The sequence below is a fragment of the Neophocaena asiaeorientalis genome, unplaced genomic scaffold, assembly GCF_003031525.2.
Source record: "Neophocaena asiaeorientalis asiaeorientalis breed wild unplaced genomic scaffold, Neophocaena_asiaeorientalis_V1.1 scaffold118, whole genome shotgun sequence".
NCBI lineage: Eukaryota > Metazoa > Chordata > Mammalia > Artiodactyla > Phocoenidae > Neophocaena > Neophocaena asiaeorientalis.
This window is the reverse complement of record NW_020175528.1, coordinates 1,771,143-1,794,804: the sequence shown is the minus strand read 5'-3', so window position 1 is coordinate 1,794,804 and position 23,662 is coordinate 1,771,143. Positions and strand designations below refer to the sequence as shown.

General features: G+C 34.9%; 1 protein-coding gene across 2 annotated transcripts in view; it reads right to left on the bottom strand.

Annotated features, from left to right (window-relative positions):
* SLC25A36 (solute carrier family 25 member 36) overlaps window positions 1-23,662 on the bottom strand; it is a 41,229-nt gene that overhangs the window by 10,262 nt on the left and 7,305 nt on the right. The window contains exons 2-5 of one of the 2 annotated variants that reach the window (XR_003006389.1): window positions 13,211-13,375; window positions 9,113-9,190; window positions 6,901-7,001; window positions 2,887-2,989 (exon numbers count right to left, since the gene is read on the bottom strand). Coding sequence is in view for 1 of the 2 variants with exons in the window: in XM_024769019.1 (XP_024624787.1) it covers window positions 6,901-7,001; window positions 9,113-9,190; window positions 13,211-13,375 (344 nt within the window). In the remaining variant the exon portion in view is untranslated. The remainder of the gene's footprint in view (window positions 1-2,886; window positions 2,990-6,900; window positions 7,002-9,112; window positions 9,191-13,210; window positions 13,376-23,662) is intronic. The other variant, XM_024769019.1, reaches the window with a different exon arrangement.

Below are 23,662 nucleotides of genomic sequence, written 5' to 3'. Positions count from 1 at the left end.
GGTCAAGCACATTATTTTTAGAAAGGTTTTGAAATATAACCAGCGCACTTAATATTAGTAAAGTACTTTCAGGAACAAAAATGCTATGGTACACTTAGGAGTAATTTGTTTTTTTAGTTAACATATAGTGGAGAACTAATCATAAACCTTTTTTTGCTTTCAAAGTTAGTATGGGTATATCTACAAAGGCAAAATAATTTTACTGAATTGTTTACGAAGTAGAATTTAGTCTCACAGGTTCTTCTCCCTTCTATAATGTCAGATAATTAGCTAACTCAAATTTTACTCCCTTAATCCACTATATTAATACTGTGGAAACAGCCAGATGTTTCACAGATGCTCAGACTGACTCTATTATCAAGCAAAATAACTGAAATAAGTTTGGTTTAATAACTCCTTCAATAATTTTGTAATGATTATATAGTCTCCATTTCTCAAGTGCTTTTAATACTACATACATACATAATATAAAACTAGGAAGGGACCGACAATTTTGTAAGCATCAGCCAGTACTAAAATAATAAAAATTTAATGTGTTGGACAGGGTGTCAGGAAGATGTTTCAAATAAAAAGTTCTTTTCATGCATATATTCTTGATAAAAGGAAAGAGAAGAAAAATATGAAACCAGATCAGTTTAAATATTTTGTTTGGAAAAGATTTTTCTTGCATGTTGGCTTAACTGAGAATAAAGTTATGGAGTTCAATTTTTTTTCTCTTGAGCCCCATTATTCTCAGTGAAAATGTCAAACTAAAGATATTCAAATTATATTCTAAAGCAAATGTGCACCTGACATCAGAATTCTGGTCATAAGCCTAATTTAATGATTCTTTATTTTAAACTTAAATATGTGCATTAGCTAAATGTCTATACAGTAATATTAGGAGTTTATTAGTAAAAAGCTGCTCAGCAGCACAAACCAACAAAACACTCTGCGTTACTCACAATGGTTTTTATTAATTATTATGTGGAAATTTTAGGAAAAAACCATTTGCTTTTTATTAAATTTTGAAAGCCTAAAACTGGGAATGCTTATACACAACTTTTAAAAAAGCAGTCTGTCTAGGTAAAAATCTCATTCAATTTATTATACTTTACTTGAAAAGAAGATGAGTATCAAAGCTTTTTTTTTAAAAAAAGTACAAGTTCTATGTCTAAAAATATAAGCTCAGGACCCAAGCTCATTAACACTCTTCTAAGTCTCAAATTCCTCAATTAGAGGCTGAAAAAAACCCCATATGTGTAAACTTTAAAATATTACAACACATATTTATAAATATTACTAGGAATAAAATTTTAAATACCCATAATGCTGTGTACATGTTAATAAACTAAACAGGAAGCAAACAACAGGTATTTCTCACTTAACTAAAATTCATTTCCAGACACAGATTGACCTATGGAACATGACACATTAAAATTTAGGTAAGTGAGAGAATGTCATCATCTTATATCTATACAGCTTGTGCTTACTACAGTTGGGGCTCAACTCTCCCAGTAACAAGCTAGTTCTTAATAAAGACACTAGCCTAACTGCTAGCAAACCATTAAGTTAGACAAAAGAATCAAGGCATAATCCACAGGTTTTTAGCTATTGGTCCTTTACCAGTTCTGGTCCTTGGATTTTATGCTATTACATCCTCTTAACCAAAGACACTCTAAGTATAAACTTATGGAGACAGTACTAGGCTAATTAAATCTAGAAAAATATAATCTATTAATTCAAAACATGAAACAAGCAGGAAGAAATAAAAATTTATTACTAGCTTAGAATTATATATATGGTAAGGCAGTCTGAAGTTGACAAACAGTCAAAGTTAAACGTATCTTCCTACTCCTTTTAAGACAAACAAAGATACTGGGGATGGTGCCCCTGAAATTTAGAAACTTCCTATTACTTTTTATTTTGACATTTAAATTTTGTGACATTTTGATAATATGCTATTTCATATTAATATTCTGAGCACCCCATTAAACATTAAAACTGATTTAGAAGTATATGAAGAATCTACCTGTAGGTTAAGAAGAATTAATGTTGCTGCTCCACAGTCAGTTAAAGCAAAATGGCAGTATACTGGCCATACTATTAGTAGTATAGTTAATAGTTTATTAGAAAGTTAAAAAAAAACTTTTAAAATGCAATTTTTAAAGTTCTGTTTCATCTAATATTCCATCTGATAATGTAAACCAATTAAAAACCAGATTAACAGAAATCCTGGTTATAGTAAACTTGCTGAAAATGTCTATTTCATTAAGTGAGTGATACCTGTAGTATTGCATTTTCAGTTCTTTTTATTTCAATTAACTTCTGTAAGAACAAAACCCACCTAACCTTCTAAGAAAAATATATTAAAACTACTAAAAAACCCCCAAAAATACCTAATTAAAACAAACAAGATCCCATATATTCTTGTCCCATATTTGGAAAGTAATGGTAGGTATTAAGATCAATGTTTTTGTAAGAAAGTAGAAAGCCAAGTATCAACAGACAAGAGAATAGAAAGCACTGTATTAGACTTTTAAAACGTTATGCTAAGCGAAGAGAACTACTGTTTTTTCTAAAAGCTGTCGAACGGCATGATACCATTAATAGCTACGTAAATCTTAAATACTGCTAAGGAATTCTTTGGAGGTCAAGGCTACTATGGCCAAGCTAACGACCCCAAGCTTTTAGTACACGATGACTGAAAAGTTACCCATTTCTTCCTTCTAGAAGGAATATTATAAAGGAATCAGAATTAAAGTTTTATAAAATAGATAATGCACACACAAATTCAGGAAATAAAAATTCATTTCCCGCCTTCTATTAATTCCACAGCTATTATAAATTCCCAGGGTGTGTTTCTTATAACTAGAGGCTGCAAGAGATGCTCAGATCAGTACTCACGAGGTTTAAGTTAGTCCATATTTCTACAGGAAGTGACCTGCGGATGGGGAGCATGAGATGACACGATCTCACTCTTTTCTCGGGAGAAATGTACAGTAAATGCCTAAAATAGACACAGGCTTTTCTGTATCATAACAACAAGCAGTGACCTCATCAGAAACATGTGTACAAAATGAATCCCATTGGAAGGATTTGAGAAATATTTACTGTGAGATCTAACTTTTTGAAAATTTTAAGTTAAAAAAGAAAAAGAAAGGAATATAAGAATGGGCCATAATTTTTTTTAAAAAGTACCGGGTACTGAAAATTCTGCCATCTGTAGCAGTTTCAGAGTCCAAATACTTACCTAAAATAAGATCAATTTTGCCTTAAAGAAAAAATGCTAACCTTGTCAAAGGGGAATCTAAGAAAATATTTAGAGGGGATTATCATATCCCATTTTCCTACCATTCTACCATGCTCAGAGCTGAAATCACAATTTTCTATTCCTTAACAATCAGCCTACTTAGTAAAAAACAAAAACAAAAACAGGGGAGTTCCCTGGTGGCCCAATGGTTAGGACTCAACATATTCACTGCTGTGGGCCCAGGTTAAATCCTTGGTGGGGGAACTAAGATCCTGCAAGCTGCGCAGCATGGCCAAAAGAATTAAAATTAAAATAAATAAATAAATAAATAAATAAATAAAACAAAAATAGAAAATTCAAGTAACTTCATTTTGTAACTGCAATTTTTTAAAAAAAATAAAGTATAGGTGGCTACAATAGTACCTTTCACCTTTTGCACTATGATCAGTAATATTGCACATCCATTTTTATGAAATATTTTGGATTATTTTGTATTCAGTTTCTTGTGCTCTACAAAATAAAAAAACAGGAAGAATGTTTACATACAAACACACAAAACGTCTAGCCATCCATTTGGCTAAATAAACTGCCATGGACAAATTATTTAAAAGAATATTTTATAATGCAAGACAAAATTTCTACTTAATGAGTAAAAATTTAACCTTTAATAATAAGTCAAATAGAAAATGTATCCTGAAAAATAACAGTGAATGCTATAAGCAAATAAAACCCACTAGGTATGTAGTAAATGTTAAACAATTACATTGTTGGTATTGAAAAAATTAAGCAATCACTGTGTTAATATATAATCCAATAAAAATCAGAATTCATTTCTTTTAAATCTGTACCGTTGTATAGAAAAGTATATACAACCTAGATAAAAACTTCTGAAAATTGGGAGTTACTATAAAGAAGAAATGTAATACTATTTTTTTTTTTGTATACACGCCTGTGTCCAAGTGTATACAGAGGGATACGCAAGTTCATTTTAACAAATACACACAGAAACTCTCAAGAAAATAAATACCCTCAATAGCTAAGACACACTTAGTCTGGCAAATGTCATATGGGGAGGGGGTGGGGGGAAGGCAGGTAAAACAGAGTCACCATTACTTGATTTGATTAAATAGCCTCACAACTGGAAAAAAAATTTTCAATGTATGAAAATTCATAGCTCAAACTGAGAGGTTTACAAATTCTTATACTATTCCCTTGAAATACTAAAACAAAAGAAAACAAGATGGCCTTTAAACAAACTGTCCTTTTAATTAAAAAGGTTTAGTATCTAAAACACTCAAGTTCATATTAATAAAATACAAAATACAACTAAATTGAGGTTACTTGGAATAAAAACTACGTACAAGCTATGTTACTAAAGCTTAATACATGTGCTACTTGATGTGGCAAAATCTTGCAGACACTATCATTAATGGTGTATTTTAGTGCATTTTTAACGATAAAGTGACAAGGTTAGCATTTTTTTTTGAACAGCCAGTTAAAAAACAAGTTTTCACATGACTGCCTCTAAGCACTTTGCATCCCCAATTCACATTTTGAAGATCTCTAAAAATTATCCTGAAGAAAAACCAATGCAGTCTGGTCTAGACTCTTACAAGAATGAAGGGAGCAAAAGGCTACCTTAAGTCTGCATGGGACCATTCAGTTTCACCAACCATGTAGCTATGTATAAAAACTGCAAAGCTAAATGTTATTGCTCATGAATACTGCAAGGAAGCTCTGAAGGCATAGTTCTCAGAAAAATCTAACTGCAAACAAATGGAAGAAGTATTTTCAAATTACACAATAAATGAATAGTGCAAGACTCTCTGAACAAGGATAAGACTATCAATTTACCAAAATTCAAGAAATTCAAGTTGGGAAATAGTATCAATGTATAAATAAAACTGAAAACTATGAGTTAACATTTGTACACATTTGAGAAAAAATACAAAATGGCAATTCCACTGAAATTCTCTGCAATGTGATACAAATATAGTAATAAATTCTGATTAGATATGCCAATGAAAAAAGATGTTCCAGTGGGAATTAAGAGATTCTGAAACTCTAAATTTGTAATACTGAATATATAACTATCCTCAACTTAAAATAATTGCTTACCTACTTTCTTGGCATCAATTCTTTCAAAAAAGAAAGATTAACATTTCTTTACAATTTTCTGGGGTTAAGAAACAAAAACATGAACACTGGTAATCCAGAAATATAAAGACCCTAATACAGTAGTCATGTAGTTTGAAATTAGCCACTAACTTTACACTCAAATTTGTAGAGGGAAAAATCATATCTAGTTGTATTCAACATCTGTAAAAGTACATTAAAAAATTCTAGTTGTAACTAGATGATCTCTGTGGTATTAAAGAACTAATTCTCAAAACATAAACCTATGTAGAGCAACCCACTCATTACAAGAATAAGGTAATGGAGATTCACATAAATTACCTAACTTGCCCAAGATCTCTCTTCATTGGTAAAGAGTATTTCACCACCTTGATCTTTAAAGCTTTACCTTCCAGCTTTAAAACTTCAATGAGTCAGTCAACAATTACTAAATATAAAAAGCCATGAAAATAATTTTTAAGGTACATGCTAGATTTATTATATGGCTATTGACCTTTCAGAAATTAGTATTTCAAACTTACTCTTAGTTAAGTATGTGGTTGAAATTGATCCAATTTATTTCTAAACAGAAAATGGTTAACAGTTTAAGGCACTCATTATTAAGCATCTAATTGAAACTCAATATACTGATCAATAGTTGACAAACGTAGTTATAATTTGCTTTATAAAGTCACAGCATATTTTGGAAATATGAGACATGGTTAAATATACAACAAATCTCAGAAAAGTATAGAGAATTTTTCTAATGAGAACCAAAGGTCATGGCTTTGTCTAACATGCAGGGCAGCAAATGATTCCAGAACCACACTAGTCAAACCAATCTCCCAGTTTATCTTTAAGGCAGTGCAGAGGCCCAGGACTAGTTGTTTTAATTCAGAATCATACGGTCTCATCAATGATGATAGAAGAGTTCCTGGAAACATTTCTAGAGCAAGCATGTACACATATCTGGTACCTACATTTTGAGTGTTATCTTAGTGCGATTTATGTGGAATGATAAACGTATTTTTCAATACATACGTTACAATAACTCTGAATTATCAATAATATATCACTCACAAAAATTTCAGCATTTGAGCACAGGACAAAATGAATACTTTACCAAGAACTGCCGGCACATTTCAGACAGAAGCCAAAACATGCAGCAAAAAGGGAAAAGGCACTAACAGAAATTGAGGAGAAAAGAGTAAATTACAGCTCTGTAACTTGTAAGTGTAATTATGGTTGGATTCTTAAAACTGTTAAAAGTGATCACTAAATATTCAGTGTACTACACAAGACAATGTAAATATTATATTACCTGCATGCTATCACAAACTCCTAAATACCAAAATGCCAACGGACAAGATTTTACATATACCACCTAATCAAATTTATTGTATACTAATAAATGTAAAAATCATGTTTACAGATGCTCATCAATGAAAAGCACATTAACTGCCTTAACTTTACAAGGTTAAATTCATCAAAATTCAATATTAAGTCTCTAGGTGTCAGAAAATTTTTTGTCTTTTAATATCATATATTCATACCTGCCATTGCAGCTGAAATCATGTGTACCTGGGTAGAATCAGGATCAAATAAACCATTCAACTTTTCCTTGCAGTTTGAATAAGCAGCAAAGTATATTGCTCTAAAATAAAGATTTAAATTTTGTCAATAAGCACGTTGCTTAATTCATAAGATTTAAAAGACATATAAATTGATCTTTATTATTCCAGAGTCCAGAAATCTAAAAACATAATGCCTTAGTTTTTATTTACATTCTCATGTAACATCACATACATATTTTTTCATGAAGACCATGAAGTACTTTTTGTATCAACTCATTAAAGATAAAGCATCCTCAGATAGTCCTACCCCAATAATCCGACAGCAACTAACTGAAAAAGTATAAGACTTTGGCAGGCCTATATAATGTTAATAAGGCTAAGTTAAATACACTGAGTTAAGTAAACGTGATATGAGTACTTTATGTTTTTTTGAAGAGAGGAAGGTTTTGATCACTTTGAAGTGATCAAAGTATATGTTAAACAATTGTGAGATACTGTGCTATATACCAACCTATACTACACAAAGAGTAGTTCACAGCACCCTTTAAAAGAACAATTGCAAAAGAAATCAGTCCCATCAGGTCAGATCTTGTTTTCTAACATTTGTAAACATTCCACTAAATTTATAAATATTTTCCCTGTTAACTCATTGACTGTGACTTCATGCATCCCAACTACCTCCTCACTGTTTAGCTTTCCAGGCATGAGTTGCTTGCTGTATCAAATATCCTGCTATTGCCCAACAATCCTGATTATCTGTCCAATAAGGGGAAGAGTAAACAAACAAGTAAAAATGGGGAGAGTATCACTGCTGTGCTTTTTTAATGTGCTTAAGAAAAAAAGGAAGTTAATATGACTGAAAATGAAACATTCTACTTCATGAAAAAGAAAAAAAAAAGGATACATTGAATGATACCAAATTAGCAAGGGGAATAAATAATGCATTACTAGAAATGAATAAGAAAAAAAAGCATCCTAAATGAGAAAATGGGCAAGGAATATACATAGGTAATTCACAGAAGAGAGATACAAATGACAAATAATTACAAGAAGGAGGACATGAAAGCACCAAAATAAAACAAGTGTATATTTTTAAAAAAAACAGTGAAAAATCATGTTTAGTCTATTTGGCAAGTATTAAAAGACACTGATAGTAGCCAACATTGGTAAAATGTGGATAAAGAGCAACTAATTCCCTATCTGAGAATAAAAAGATGGCATGCCTTTTCAGAAGGCAATTGAGTAATGTTCACTAAGTTTAAATGTTCATACGCCCTTTTATCCAGAAATTCTACTTTTCGGTAACTATCCTAAAGGAAAATACTTGCTTAAATACTCAAGGATAAAGGTACAGCTATGTTCACAAAACCATTGTTTTTAACAGCAAAAATCTGGAAATAAATCTAAAGGTTTATCAATAAGGGATCAGTCATACTATACAATTTTTAAAAGCTTCACTTATTTTCATGGAGAAAGCTTCAAAACAAATTTGGTGAAACATGATTCAATTTACGTAAATAATAATAAGTCTACATATTATGCATTTTATGTGCATAAGCCAGAAAAATTAATGGAAGACTCTAAACCAACTGCTTATCAATGGTGGTTATGTATGGGGAGGGAAGAGGAGTAACTGTGGAAAGGTGCACACGGTGAGAGGTGATGGGTTTAAGGTAATATGTCAACCTTTACACTACACTTTTTTTAGTCTTTACAATAAGAATGAAATTTTGGATCATTTTTAAAAATGAAAGAGCCCATAAAAAGTTGAAACCCAATAAATAAGATATGGATCTACTACACTGTTTGAATACAGAGAGCTGGGTACACATTTTCACTCTGAATGTGAACTCTGCAGTGTTCTATCATGTGAACTCTGCAGTGTTCTATCATGGAAGAAGTCAATCTAAGATAAAAAGAAATCACAGAGAAAGGCCTTTTGGCCTTTCATCATATTAAGGCCTTCTTGGTTTTTTGAACTTGGTGCAAAAACTGCTTCACAATGATCTCACTCAGAGGTCCTCTGCACCTGCACACGGTACAATCTGCCTATCCTTTTAGATGGCTACTGATACCCATTTGTTATACCATAGTGCTTTATCTTGATTTCTCTTCAGGATCCCCCCTCATGAAGCTTGAAACAAGAAACACTACCACAATTTGATTAACTTAAATGTATTTTTTTTTTTACCTGGAAGGGGCCACCCCCACTAAATTGGGGCCTAATCCTCTAAACAGGGAACGAGGCCCTTCTTTTTCCAAGATCACCCTGAAAGAGAAAAATATTATTTAGAAAGAAATGTCCTCCAACGTGTGGTACTTCATTTATATAGCAAATGTAGAGTCTAAATTCCCCATGTTTGCACTATGTTATACTCTTTTGTCAGTGTTGCTCACTTATAAAAATCTGTTTTTCTTGACAAAGTATAAATTAATAAAGATTGATAACAGATTTAGTAGCAATAATAAAAAGAACTCCTTTCAGATTGTTTCCTAAAAGTTTTCAAGACATAATTATCAATATAGATTTCTACATTTATTTTCATATGATCATGCTACTCTTATCTTCAATCTCCTCCATTTTATTACCTTTACCAGCAAATTCAATTCCCAATTAGAAATGTAGTTCCCTCCTAGTATTTGAGGTCCTTTCCTTGATATTGGACAACTCCCTCATACTGCAGCATTATCTTATCCAACCATTCCAGTGAAACGCCATGGCAAAATTCATCACCCTAACATCCTTTAGGGTACTAAAATGATTAGTCTGCTACTATTCCTTCCTCTACTTAGTTAACATTTACTATATTGAATAGGTACTGTATAAAGACTAAGCAGAGTAAGGAGACAGAAAAGAGGGTAAGGCCCCTGCCACTGAGAAGTCTGCTATCCAGTCGTGGAAAAAAGAATTATATTGAAATAAATAATTTAACAGACCATATCAATAAGCAAATACTATACAAGCTAGATATATATGCCCAGTAGGAAAAGGAACAGAGGCATGTCCAAGTCATGGAAGGCTTTCTGAAGGTGAGTTACTAAATGAAGTTTTGGAGTAAGAAAGAAAGATTGAGGAAGAGTAGGTATTTTAATTCAGACTTAACAGACTGCGCCAGTGGTTCTGAAGCACCTGTACGCTTAAGAATGATCTCTTGAAAGGCAGCTGAGCAGAATGGTTAATTAAGGGCCTGAACTGTGGGGCCTGACTTCCCAATATAAAGAGCTCAATTTTGGTAAGTAATGACTTTTATCCTTATTTTCATCAGCAGTAAACAGAGAAAAACAGTACTTTTGGGGGAAGGGGGCAGGTAGAGTGGTGGTTACTATAAGGAATAAATAAGTTAATTAAAAAAAACAGCTTAAGACTTCCCTGGCGGCACAGTGGTTAAGACTCCGCCTGCCAATGCAGGCGACATGGGTTTCAGCCCTGGTCCGGGAAGATCGCACGTGCCATGGAGCAACTAAGACCGTGCACCACAACTACTGAGCCTGCGCTCTAGAGCCCGTGGGCCACAATTACTGAGACCGAGCACCACAACTACTGAAGCCCATGTGCCTAGAGCCCGTGCTCCGCAACAAGCCATCACAATGAGAAGCCTGCGCACGGCAATGAAGAGTAGCCCCCGCTCGTCGCAACTAGAGAAAGCCTGCATGCAGCAACGAAGACCCAACGCAGCCAAAAATAAATAAATTTAAAAAAAAAAAAAAGAGCTTAAAAGAGTACCTGGCTCACAGTAAGCACTTGATAACTCTTACTATTATCATTATTACTGGAGCATTTGTTCAAAATGCAAATTTCTTAGATCCCACCCTCAAAGTATTCTTAATTCAGCAGGTACAGGACAGTGCCCAGCAATCTACATTTTTACCATGCCACCAGATGACTGACACAGGTGATACAGAAGCACTTAAAAAAGAACGAACGAAAGAAAGAAAATTTATTTGGCTGTGCCAGGTGTTAGTTGCAGCACACAGGATCTTCACTGCAGCATGCATGTGGGATCTAGTTCCCTGACCAGGGATCAAACCCAAGCCCCCTGCATTGGGAGTGCAGAGGACCGCCAGGGAAGTCCCCAGAAGCACTTTTGATAAAACTAGATTAGACAGAAGCAGAATTAAGAATGACAAATTGTAGAGCACATTTTGAAAATTTCCGTGTTTGCTAGCCCTTTCTGTTAATAATCCCTTTGAGAAGTAAAAGAAAGGTAAGTGTCCTTTAAAAAAAAACACATTTGCAAACACTCACAATTTTGCATACAATTTCACCTAATTTACAGACCTCTTGAAGCTCATCCAAGAGCCCCTAAGAAATTGACAAAGCCTGGGGGGAATTCCTAAAGTTCCAGGTTAAGAAGCCATGAAACACTTCAGAGCCACTAGGATGGCTATAATCAGAAAGACAGATGGAGTAAAACAAAGGTTGGTAAGGAATTTTATTTTACACTTTATTTTATTTTTTGGCAAGGAACTGGAAACCTCATTCATTGGTGGTGGGAATGTAAAATGATGTATCCGCTTTGGAAAACAGTTTGGCAGTTCCCTAAAGTGTTAAATATAGTTACCATACAACCCAGCAATTCCACTCCTAGTATATCCCCCAGAAAAATAAAACATGTGTTCCTATAATGGCATTACTCGTAATACTCCAAAAGGGGAGACAATGCAAATGTTCATCAACCAATGGGTGGATAAATAAAATGTGGTACGTACCTATACAATGGAATATTTGGCAACAAAAAGGTATTTGTTACAATGTAGATGAACCTTGAAAACATACTAAATGAAAGAAACCAGTAAAAGACCACATACTATATAATTTCATTTATGTAAAGTGTCCTGAATATGCAAATCTATAATGACAGAAAGTAGATTAGTAGTTGTTGCCTAGGGCTGGGGGAGAGGAAGAGGAGAAAACAGGAGTGACTGCTAACAGGAAAGGGCTTCTTTTTGTGGTGGTGATGAATATGTTCTAAATTTAGAGTATGGTGATGGTTTGAACAACTCTGTGAATATACTAAAAACAATTGAATTGTACACTTTAAATGGGTGAATTTTATGGCATGTAAATTATCTCTCAAGAGATGTTGGGAAATTAAAAACCAGAGGAAGAAACCATGAAACAGGTTGATTAGGACAGAGCCCCAAAATAAGGAAAAAATGGGAATAAGAGTCAACAGAGTTTAAGGCAAGAGAATGCAGAGTCGGAAGCCATCTGGACACCGATGACAGGTGAAACATTAAACTGACTCTTAAATGAGAAATTAAAACAGAGCCCAGAGGGATTCCTACAGTTCCTCTGAGGAAAGTCAGAGAAGGCAAAACCACTGAAAAATAGAATTTAAAAAATATAGTATTGTCACAAAGGTCAAAGGAAGAATTTTAAGAAGAGGAGCATTACATTCGGTAATAACTGTCAAAATCATGATATTAAAATACTCTATTATTAAGCAGATAGAAGTATATATCTACAACAATGGCATTTTAACCCCAAATTGTTAACAATTTTATTCTACCTACTCATGTACTTAAGTAAATTTGAAAAAAGAAAAGAGTGATGAAATCTTTTGGTAGTGAAAAACACACAGTATGAGTTTACTTGCTACTACAAAATAAACACCACTGAACTAAGTTCAAATAGATTATGTCCCAACTGAGCTGATAAGACAGACACCCAGGGCATTCAGTTACATATCTAAGTTTAAACATATAAAACTCAATTTCAATAGTTTTGAAATTTCAAATCTAATTTGTAACACAATGAAGTATGGTAAAATGTAAAAACACATCTTTTTCAAACCATTAAGAAATGCCTATCACTGAAGTACATTTTAAAATCAGTAGAACTCTGCTTTAAACCTTAGTTATATTTAGGTCATATAAAAATCAGACTGACATTAATTGGATGTACTTACTTGTGTGAGCACTTTGAAAATTAAAAATACACATAAAGAGTTAGCATTTAACATGATCACATTTCAAAAATAAATGAATTTATTTAAACAAAACAAAATACCTATAATGTCTTGAGAAAATAAATCCACTGGATAAATGTAGAAAAATACTCCAAATACACATGATTTGGAAACAATATTACATTTTATCCAATGTACATATTATCCAATTTACTGTTCCTCTCCATTAGGGATTATTGTTTCTACTGAATTTATGGGAGTAATTCTGTCATTAAGTTTGTAAAAACCTTTTTAAGTATGGCAGAATATAAATAAACAAACATGGGCATCACTAAGGTAAAGCCGACAAAAAAAATTCATGAATACTGTGCTCTCACTTTAGACAATGGAGAGGTCCAGGAGACACTACCCGATTGACACTGGCTCCAGCCATGGTGTTCAGCTGAACTTCAGAGTTGTAAAGTGTCACAGAAGATGACTGCAGCCGTGTTTTTACAACTTCCAGTGGACATGTCAGAATAGCTCCCACCGTACCACCACATCTACAAAAAAATGCAAAGAACAAAACTTATCTACTTAATTCACAAATTAGTACACATGCGCAGAGCTAAGAAACAAATGAACTGGGGCTTTGTGAAGGTACTAAAATTTACGATTTTTGATTTTAGAAGACTAAGTAATTTTTTAAATGTTTCACTTATTTGACTGTATACAAACACCTTTAGTAGTTAAAAGTAACTGAGCTTAATATCTACCTAGCAAGAATAATTAGCTGAAGATTCCAAACAGTGGGTATTACTACTGAAATTTACTGGTACATCACATCATAGCTTTTAAACACTGTTCTAGGGCTTTATTTGGTACTCCCTGCCCAGATATTACTTGTGTTGAAACCTAGACCATTATTTGAAGTATATCCTATTTCTCAAACTCCTATCTTATCTTTCAAAATTCAAGAAATGGTCTTGAGAGCAATATGAAATAAACCACTGATGGATAATCATACATGTCCCCTTATTTTAAATATCCAAATACTCAGAGGCATTTCACCTACAAATAAATACGGAATTTGAGTCTCAAAATCTGTATGTTAGGCCCACCATATGGGAATCTGTGCAAAGTAGGTAGGCTTAGCTAGAAGAATCCAATTTAAATATAAGGACTGATCACCAAAACAACAACAAAATAAAAGCTCTTAAATGATATTATTTAAACTTTTTGAAAGTATATAAGAGGCTGAGTAATTTATTCTTTTTAAATGCAAGACTGGAAAATAATTTTCTCTTAAAGCATTAATAGCTACTCAATGGAGTTCTGAGAACTGTTTTCTAACCAGAGGAAAATCACTCAAGAGACCTCTTACTGCATTGAAAGAGAAAAGCAGACTGAGTCAGAAGTAACCTGGACCTCCAAAACAGGCATTAGAGCAAGAAGAAAAACAGCTCACCACAGAAAGATACTAAACAATTCTACGTATAGAATTTTAAAAATGTGTATATACAAAAGATATAATAAAAGGAAAGCAGGCATGAAAACAATACCATTCCAAAAAAAGTTAAGACAAGAAATCATTAATAAGAGTATTTCATATTAATTTAACAGTACATGCCATCAAGAAAATAAAACTGAAACAAACTTTATCCAATAAAAGTGAAAAATTAACACAACAAATGAAAAACAGAGAACACCCACATGTAAAATAAAACTTGATTCTTATCTCTTATCATATTTTAAAAAGTAACTCAAAATGGACTATACAAAACTTCTAGAAGGAAACATCTGGAGAAAAATCTTTTTGACTTTGGGTTAGGCACACATTTCTTAGATTGAACAACAAAAAGCAAACGCATGAATCATAAAAGAAAAAAACTGATAAACTGGACTTCACCAAAGTTTAAAATTCCACACTCTGAACGAAACTGTTAAGAAAATGAAAAAAACAAACCAGTCTGAGAGAACTATTTGCAAAACACTTATCTTGTAAATGCTTATATTCAGAAACAAAACTCAAAAATAAAAACAACTAAAAAAAGATGAACAAATACTTCAACGAAGATATATGGATACAAATAAACAGAAAGATTTTTCAAAATCATTTTTCATCAGGAAAATGCAAATTAAAACCTCAATGAGGTACACCGCACATCTTACTAATGGATAAAATTAAAAAGACTGACAATAACAAGTGTTGATACAGAGCAACTAGAAACCTCAAACACTGCTGGTGGGAATGCAAAATGGTAGATTTTTTTTTCTGGGGGGGCCACACTGTGTGGCTTGCAGGATCTTAGTTCCCTAACCAGGTATTGAACCCCGGCCCAGCAGTGAAAGTGCAGAGTCCTAACCACTGGAACACAGGGAATTCCCGCAAAATGGTAGATTTTGGAGGAAAAAAAAAAAGTCACAGTTTGAGAAAAAGTCTGGTGGTTTCTTACAAAGTTAAACATATTACTGCCGTACATCCCTAAGATGATATTGAGTTGTATGAGCAACTAAGATGTTGACGTGGGAAAAATCAACACATACAGGCATACTTAGAGAGATTGTAGATTCAGTTCCAGACCATCCCAATACAGTGACTACCACAATAAATTGAGTCACATGAATTTTTTTTTTTTAGTGCATATAAAAGTTATGTTTACACTATACTGTAGTATATTAAGTGTGCAATAATAGCATTATGTCTAAAAAAAGTACATCTTAATTTTTAAAAATGCTGATCAAACTTATAAGTTTTTTGCTTTGACAAAACAGATGAGTTTCTTTTTAAAATTTATTTTATTGACATATAGTTGATTTACAATGTTGTGTTAATTTTTACTGTACAGCACAGTGATTTGGTTATACATATATATTCATATTCTTTTTCATATTCTTTTCCATTATGGTTTATCACAAGATATTGAATACAGTTCCTGTACTATAAGAGTAGGACCTTGTTGTTTATCCATTCTATAAACAACAAATTTATAAGCTTCTGCACAGTGAAGGAAACCATAAACAAAACGAAAAGACAACCTACAGGGCTTCCCTGGTGGCGCAGTGGTTGGGAGTCCGTCCGCCTGCCGATGCAGGGGACATGGGTTCGTGCCCTGGTCCGGGAAGATCCCACGTGCCGCGGAGCAGCTGGGCCCATGAGTCACAAAACAGGAAAGGGACATTTGACAAAAAAAAAAAAAAAAAAAAAAAAAAAGACAACCTACAGAAATGGGAGAAAATATTTGCACATGATGCAACTGACAAGGTATTAATTTCCAAAATGTACAAACAGCTCATACAACTCAATATCAAAAAAAACAACCTAATCAAAAAATGGGCAAAAGACCTAAATAGAGATTTCTCCAAAGAAGACATACAGAGGGCCAACAGGCACATGAAAAGAAGCTCAACATCACTACTTATCAGAGAAATGCAAATGAAAATTACCATGAGGTATCACCTTACACCAGTCAGAATGGCTATCATCAAAAAGTCTACAAATAATACATGCTGGAGAGGGTGTGGAGAAAAGGGAACCCTCCTACATTGTTGGTGGGAATGTAAATTGGTGCAGCCACTATGGAGAACAGTATGGAGATTCTTAAAAAACTAAAAATAGAGTTACCATATGATCTAGCAATCCCACTCTTGGGCATGTATCTGGAGAAAACTCTAATTCAAAAAGATACATGCACCCAATGTTCATAGCAGCACTATTTACAATAGCTAAGACATGGAAGCAACCTAAATGTCCATAAACAGATGAATGGATAAAGAAGATGTGGTATTATATACACAATGGAATGTTACTCAGCCATGAAAAAAAAAATGAAATAATGCCATCTGCAGCAACACTGGATGGACCTAGAGATTATCATACTAAGTGAAGGAAGTCAGACAAAAAGACAAATATATGATATCACTTCTATGTGGAATCTAAAAAAAATGCTACAAATGAACTTACAAATAAACTTACGGTTACCAAAGGGGAAAGGGAGAGTGAGGGATAAATTAGAGTTTGGCATTAGCAGATACAAGCCAGTATATATAAAATAAACAACAAGGTCCTACTGTACAGCACAGGAAACTATATTCAATATCTTGTAATAAACTATAATGGGAAAGAATCTGAAAAGTATATATATAAAAATAACAATCACTTTGCCGAACACAACAAATACAACACTGTAAATCAACTATACTTCAATTTAAAAAGAAAGAGAGAAAAGCATACATTTAAGTTTTATGTGTAAAACTTTATAAGAAAACAAAGACCCTAAGAAGTGGCTAAAACTGAGCATTTTTATGCTAGGTTTGATGAAGAATGGAAAATCATGGGAAAATGTGATAGGACAGAAAAAGGGTATGAGCAAAGAAATAAAAATGCTGTTGGGAAAATGGTTCTGATGGACTTGCTGAACACAGGGTTGCCACAAACCTTTGTTTTTTTTTAAAAAAAACGCATTATCTTCAAAATACAATAAAGCAAAGTGCAATAAAACGTGCTATGCCTGTATATGTCTACACAAAGACCTGTCCATGAACATTTACAGCAGCTTTACTCTTAATAGCCCAAAACTGGAAACAACCAAAATGTCCATCAACTGATGAAGGATAAACAGACTGTGGTCTATTCATACAATGGACTACTGCTCTGTAATAAAAAGCAGCAACCTGGATGAATCTCAAAAACATTATGCTAACTGAAAAAAAACAGCACAAAAGGCTTTCATTTTATAACATTTTCATTTTTATGACATTCTGTAAAAGGCAAAAAAACTAGAACAGAAGTAAGATCAGTGGTCACCAAGAGGCAGCTGAGGTGGGAATAACTGACCGCAAAGGGCATGGAGAAATTCCTGGGATAACAGAAATGTCCTATGTTTTGATTATAGTATAGGCATACATCATTTTATTGTGTCCCACAAGTATTGCGTTTTTTAATAAATTGAAGGTCTGTGGCAACGCTGTGTTGTTAGATGATGGTTAGCATTTTTTAGCAATCAAGTATCAATACATTTGGGTTTTTAAAATTTTATTTTATTGGCAGCACCTCGCAGCTTGCAGGATCTTAGTTCCGCAACCAGGGATCAAACCCATGCCCCCTGCAGTGGAAGCGTGGAGCTCTAACCACTGGACAGCCAGGGAATTCCCAGCAATCAAGTACATTTGATCCTTGAATAACCTGGGTGTTAGGGGTGCCGATCCTCTGTACAGTCAAAAATCCACGTATAACTATATAGTCAGCCCTCCTGTATCCGTGGCTCCACATTTGTGGATTCAACCAACCATGGGTTGTGTAGTCCTATGGTATGCATTTACTGAAAGAAATCTGGCTATAAGTGAACCTGTGCAGTTCAAACCCGTGTTGTGGTGTGCGGGCTTCTCACTGCGGTGGCTTCTCTCATTGCGGTGGCTTCTCTTATTGCGGAGCACGGGCTCTAGGCACACGGGCTTCAGTAGTTGTGGTGCTCAGGCTCAGTAGTTGTAGCACACGGGCTTAGCTGCTTCGCAGCACGTGGGATCTTCCCGGACCAGGGATCGAACCTGTGTCCCCTGCATTGGCAGGCAGATTCTTAACCACTGCGCCACCAGGGAAGTCCCCGGGTCATCTGTATTTTTAAATTAAGGTATATATGTTGTTTTTTTTAGACATAATGCTATTGAACACAATAGACTACAGTATAGTATAAGCAAACCTTTATATGTACTGGGAAACCAAAAAATTAGTATTTCTCAAAAATTCCATTTATGACTTTAAATAGGAAATTAAAAAATTTAATCCCCCCAAAAGAAAAGATCAAAACCATGATTATATTTTCAGAAATCAAGCGTCAATTAGACAAATAGTAGGGCCATAAAAGATCTGAAACAAAATTAAGCAGGCCAAGGGAGAGTTCTACACTCAATGAATAAGAAATTGATATTTTTAAGCAGCTATGAAATAGGCTTAAAAACCTAATTATAGGGCTTCCCTGGTGGCGCAGTGGTTGAGAATCTGCCTGCTAATGCAGGGAACACGGGTTCAAGCCCTGGTCTGGGAAGATCCCACATGCCGCAGAGCAACTAGGTCCGTGAGCCACAACTACTGAGCCTGCGCATCTGGAGCCTGTGCTCCGCAACGAGAGGCCGCGATAGTGACAGGCCCACACACCGCGATGAAGAGTGGCCGCCACCTGCCACAACTAGAGAAAGCCCTCGCACAGAAAAGTAGACCCAGCAAAAATAAATAAATAAATTAATAAACTCCTACCCCCAACATCTTAAAAACAACAACAACAACAAAAACCCCTAATTATATATAAGGCCCAAGGAGAGTCTTAAAAACAGAAGCCATAGTTTATTTATGTTGATTGTTGACGCTACGTAGTAAGAGATATGAATCATCACAGTATACACTTTAGTACATACTACAGAACTCAAGAGAGCCTACATGGTAGACCACACTGTATTCACACTACAGTAGTGATTTATTTATAGTAACTCATATTTGTTTTTAATTCAAATTTGCCTAGCTTTTTGAAAGCTGTTTAATATATTTACGTAAGCTTATTGAACATAAACCCCAATAGACCCCAAATTTGTAATAAACATGCAAATTTATATTCTGTAAAACCTAAAGAATATGTCCTTGGTTTTCACACTGAACATGAATTACTTACATAATTAAAATAAACAAAAACAAGCAAAAAGCAAAGTTAGCACATTCACAGGAATGACCACCTATATCACACTCAGTCATTCCTGGTTCCGAGAGAATAAACACATTACACAAAGAAAACAACCAACCAACCTACCAGGGAAGAACAGTATCTATGCCTCACAGGCTTGTTGTAAGGATAATTTACGATAATGATATAACCCATGACATGACACATAGAAAGTACTCAATAAGCATTAGCTACTGAAGTTGTCAGCATCTATTACTGATTATAGCAACTAAATTAAAAATTTTTTTTTTTTGCAGTACGCGGGCTTCTCACCGTTATGGCCTCTCCCGTTGCGGAGCACAGGCTCCGGACGCACAGGCTCAGTGGCCATGGCTCACCGGCCCAGCCGCTCCGCGGCATGTGGGATCTTCCCGGACCGGGGCACGAACCCGTATCCCCTGCATTGGCAGGTGGACTCTCAACAACTGCGCCACCAGGGAAGCCCAGCAACTAAATGTTTTAACAGAACTATTACAAATACTTTATGGCAGACGACAGACATATATACTATGATTCCTAAAAAAAACACTTCAATAAATAAAATACATGACGATATAAACTGTACAGAGCTGCGGGGGGAGGGCGGTGTAAGTGGGTGTATACACAAGCACTTACACTGTCCTGAAGCAGTTTTACATTATAAAATGCAATAGGTATATAGTACAGGAGTGACACTCCAGTGTTTCTCATGCTGCTTTTTATCTTAGTCACTTTAAAGTAATTATTTTGTACACTGAAATCATCATAATTGATGCAGAGAACAAAACTACTGCTGTCAATAAACATTTAAAAATCTCTATGTATGAAAGCAGGATTAATTACATTAGATTTATCTCTTCACCATGTCAAAACTCACTGTCTAAAGGAAAATGCCACAAGGACAAAGAGAGGAGAAATTAACACGATTTCAAGCAGAGAAGCAAACAGTTTTGCCCTGCTGAACTCCTTACAACAGGCCTAATGACTAAGTGCACCAAGTACTCAAGATGGAGGTAAGGCTAAGAATTTAAAACAGAAGGACTGGCTGACGGGTAATGTAGCAAAGCTAGGATACCAGGTGGTATTCTCTTCCTCCCCACCATGGGTAAAACTGTATTCCAGGGCAGAAGGCTAATTTTCTGAAGCACATGAACTCAAACTGTGAGCTCAGGTTTAACGGGTACAATGGATGCAAAAAACCCACATCAAGTTACAATATTGCAATCTTTCATTATACTGGAGACAAAGATCTCATAAATTTCTAGAAAGAACAAAAGGTCGCATACACAGGAAAAGTCATAATAGCATCACATTACTCAACAACTGCAGAAGATTACTTATTCTAGAATTCTGCGCCAAACCTAACTATTAAGTAGATAAAATAAGAAGTTCCCGCTGGTAAGGAGACATGGGGGAAGGGAGCAGGGAAACGTTGGTTTTTATTTCAGCAGCTTTTTTAAAAACTATACGTATAAACTTCTTTATTTTTAAATAAATATTTAATCATAATTTTAGCAGTAAGTATCCTTTAAAAACAGCACGGGTTTTTAACTGGAGAATGTGGTTGATGTTTCTGGGACCCAATGGACTCCATGAAAAAATGATGTATTTGCGCCAGTGTCTTTGACTCAGAACTCCAAAATAAATCCAGAATCTTGACCACCTCTCACCATTTCCACCCTGGTCTAAGCCACAATATTTTGTCGAAGTTACTGGACTAACCTCCTAATTAGTGTCTCTCTTCTTCTACCCTTACCCCACTCCCTCAATACATAAGAGTGACTATATTAAAATCTTGTCAGATTAAGTCACTCCTCTGCTCAAAACTTTCCAAAGACTTCCTATGTCATTCAGAATAAAAGCCAAAGTCCTCACAATGGCCTACAAGATCTAACACAATCTGATCTTCCCTGATTCCTCCTGATCTCATCTACTATCCACCTTCTCACTCACTCTGTTCCAACCATACTGGCCTCTGCTCTAATTCTAATTATTAGAGTTTAACACACCAAGCATGCTCCTGCGGTATTGGAGGCTAACAATCATCAGTTCGAAGGGAGATCAAAGGATAAAGAGGCCTTCTGATACCCGACTATCCTCAAGTCTCACTGGTTCTACATTCTAAACTTCCTCTTATATTTCCCCTCACCATCCACACTGCAAGTGCCTTAAAGCAGGGCCTCATTTTATTTCTAGCCTTCTAGCTGGTCCTGAGTCCCTTCTGATCCAGTGATGTGGCCAATGTGTCAAGATCAATTGCAAGGTGTCACCAATATAATTTGCTACTAAAGAAAGTACTAAGTTGGATGCTTTACTGTTAAAAGAAAAAGTTACAATTCAAAGTCTCTCATTCATTTGCTTTAAATGCTTCAATTAGCAAAGAATTCCAAGGAGAGAACAGCCAAGTTTGAGAGCAGAAGAGCATATAAATGTGTTATTCTGTAATTTCAAAGATCTAGAAAGGGGACTTCTCTGGTGGCGCAGTGGTTAAGAATCCGCCTGCCAATGCAGGGGACATGGGTTCGAGCCCTGGCCTGGGAAGATCCCACATGCCGTGGAGCAACTAAGCTGGTGAGCCACAACTACTGAGCCCGTGAGCCACAACTACTGAGCCTGCATGCCACAACTACTGAAGCCCATGCGCCTAGAGCCCATGCTCCACAACAAGAGAAGCCACTGCAATGAGAAGCCCGTGCACTGCAACTAAGAGTAGCCCCCGCTCGCCACAACTAGAGAAAGCCCACACACAGCAATGAAGACTCAATGCAGCCAAAAATTAAAAAAAAAAAAAAAAAAAAAATCTAGAAAGGGGGTTTCTAAGGTTATGAATCAAATAAAACTGTAAAATGCCCCTATACCCTTGGTATATCCACATTAGAAAATCTCAACTATGTGTTCTTCGTAAAACTATTTGGATCAATGCCAATTTTAAAGTTTCAAAGGCAAATGTCATACCTTTTAAAGATATGAGGCCAAGGTTGCTTGGTGAGAGTCAGGTTATCATATAACTATGCATTGATTTTAGAGAATATTTAAGAATTGTTTGACATGGTTATCACGAAACACCTTTACAAGACATTTAAAACTATTCTATTTTCATGATGTTTGAGAAATTATACAATAAGTAAATCAAGTCACCCCAGGAATTTACTGGAATGTAGACACATTTTTAGCCTATGGTAATTTGGGAGTAAATGTCTCAGAACTTTCAAGTGTGGCTTCTACTTGTTTACTGTATATAATGAAGATAAAATTTTTTGACACGTCAGGGGTTCTAACTACTCAAGGGCTATGGATCCCTTGAGTAAAGCAATGGCTAAAAGCTGCTTAGAATGGAAATTTTTTTTTTTTTTTTGAAGCTAGGCACAACGGAACCAAGAAACTGGTTAAAAAAAACAAAACGAAACAATCTGGGAAAATTGATCTTTAAGAAAGAGAAAGGACTCTGAGGGCCCTAAAATACCCTCCCTCACCCAAGTTACAGCAACACAAGAATCAGAAATGTGGGAGGTTGGGGGAAGATAGTGAAGGGGAAAAAGAAATTGTTCACCAAGTAAATATTAGTAACAAGCAGATCAGTTCAGCCATTATGCCAAGAGTCATAAATCCCTAGTCAGTGCAGATGCAAAACCTGATCAGCAGGATAGCCCCAAGGGCCTGAACCACTAGATTCAGCTCCCCTGGCTTTAGAGAACTTAACTAAGCACACCTATGGAGGAATTTAAGGTGCCCCAGGTTTCTGCTAAGGAAAGGATGGGTCAAGGAAAAGAAATGGGATTCTAAGACTGTGGCTGTTACACACATATCTTTGATTCTGACCTTTTGAGCATGTATGGATCAGGACACTTGTTCTGAATAGGCAAGGTTAATTTATAAACGGACAAAATCTATTCTGATTGGGTCCACAATATTTGTGTATGTGTATGTACGTATATACACACATATATATGTATATGCAGGTACTTTAGAAATATATTTCTGTTAACATTAAACAAAACTATTTTGTCAGACAACTGCAGTGTCTAGCTTTGTAAAGCAAAGTGAATAGGTTAAAATATTTTGTCATTTTTCTGCTGCAGGTAACACTCCCCTGTAATTTCCTAATTAGGGCATTAGTCATATTAAGAAATACCACTAAGAAAGAGATTCATTAAAATGTTA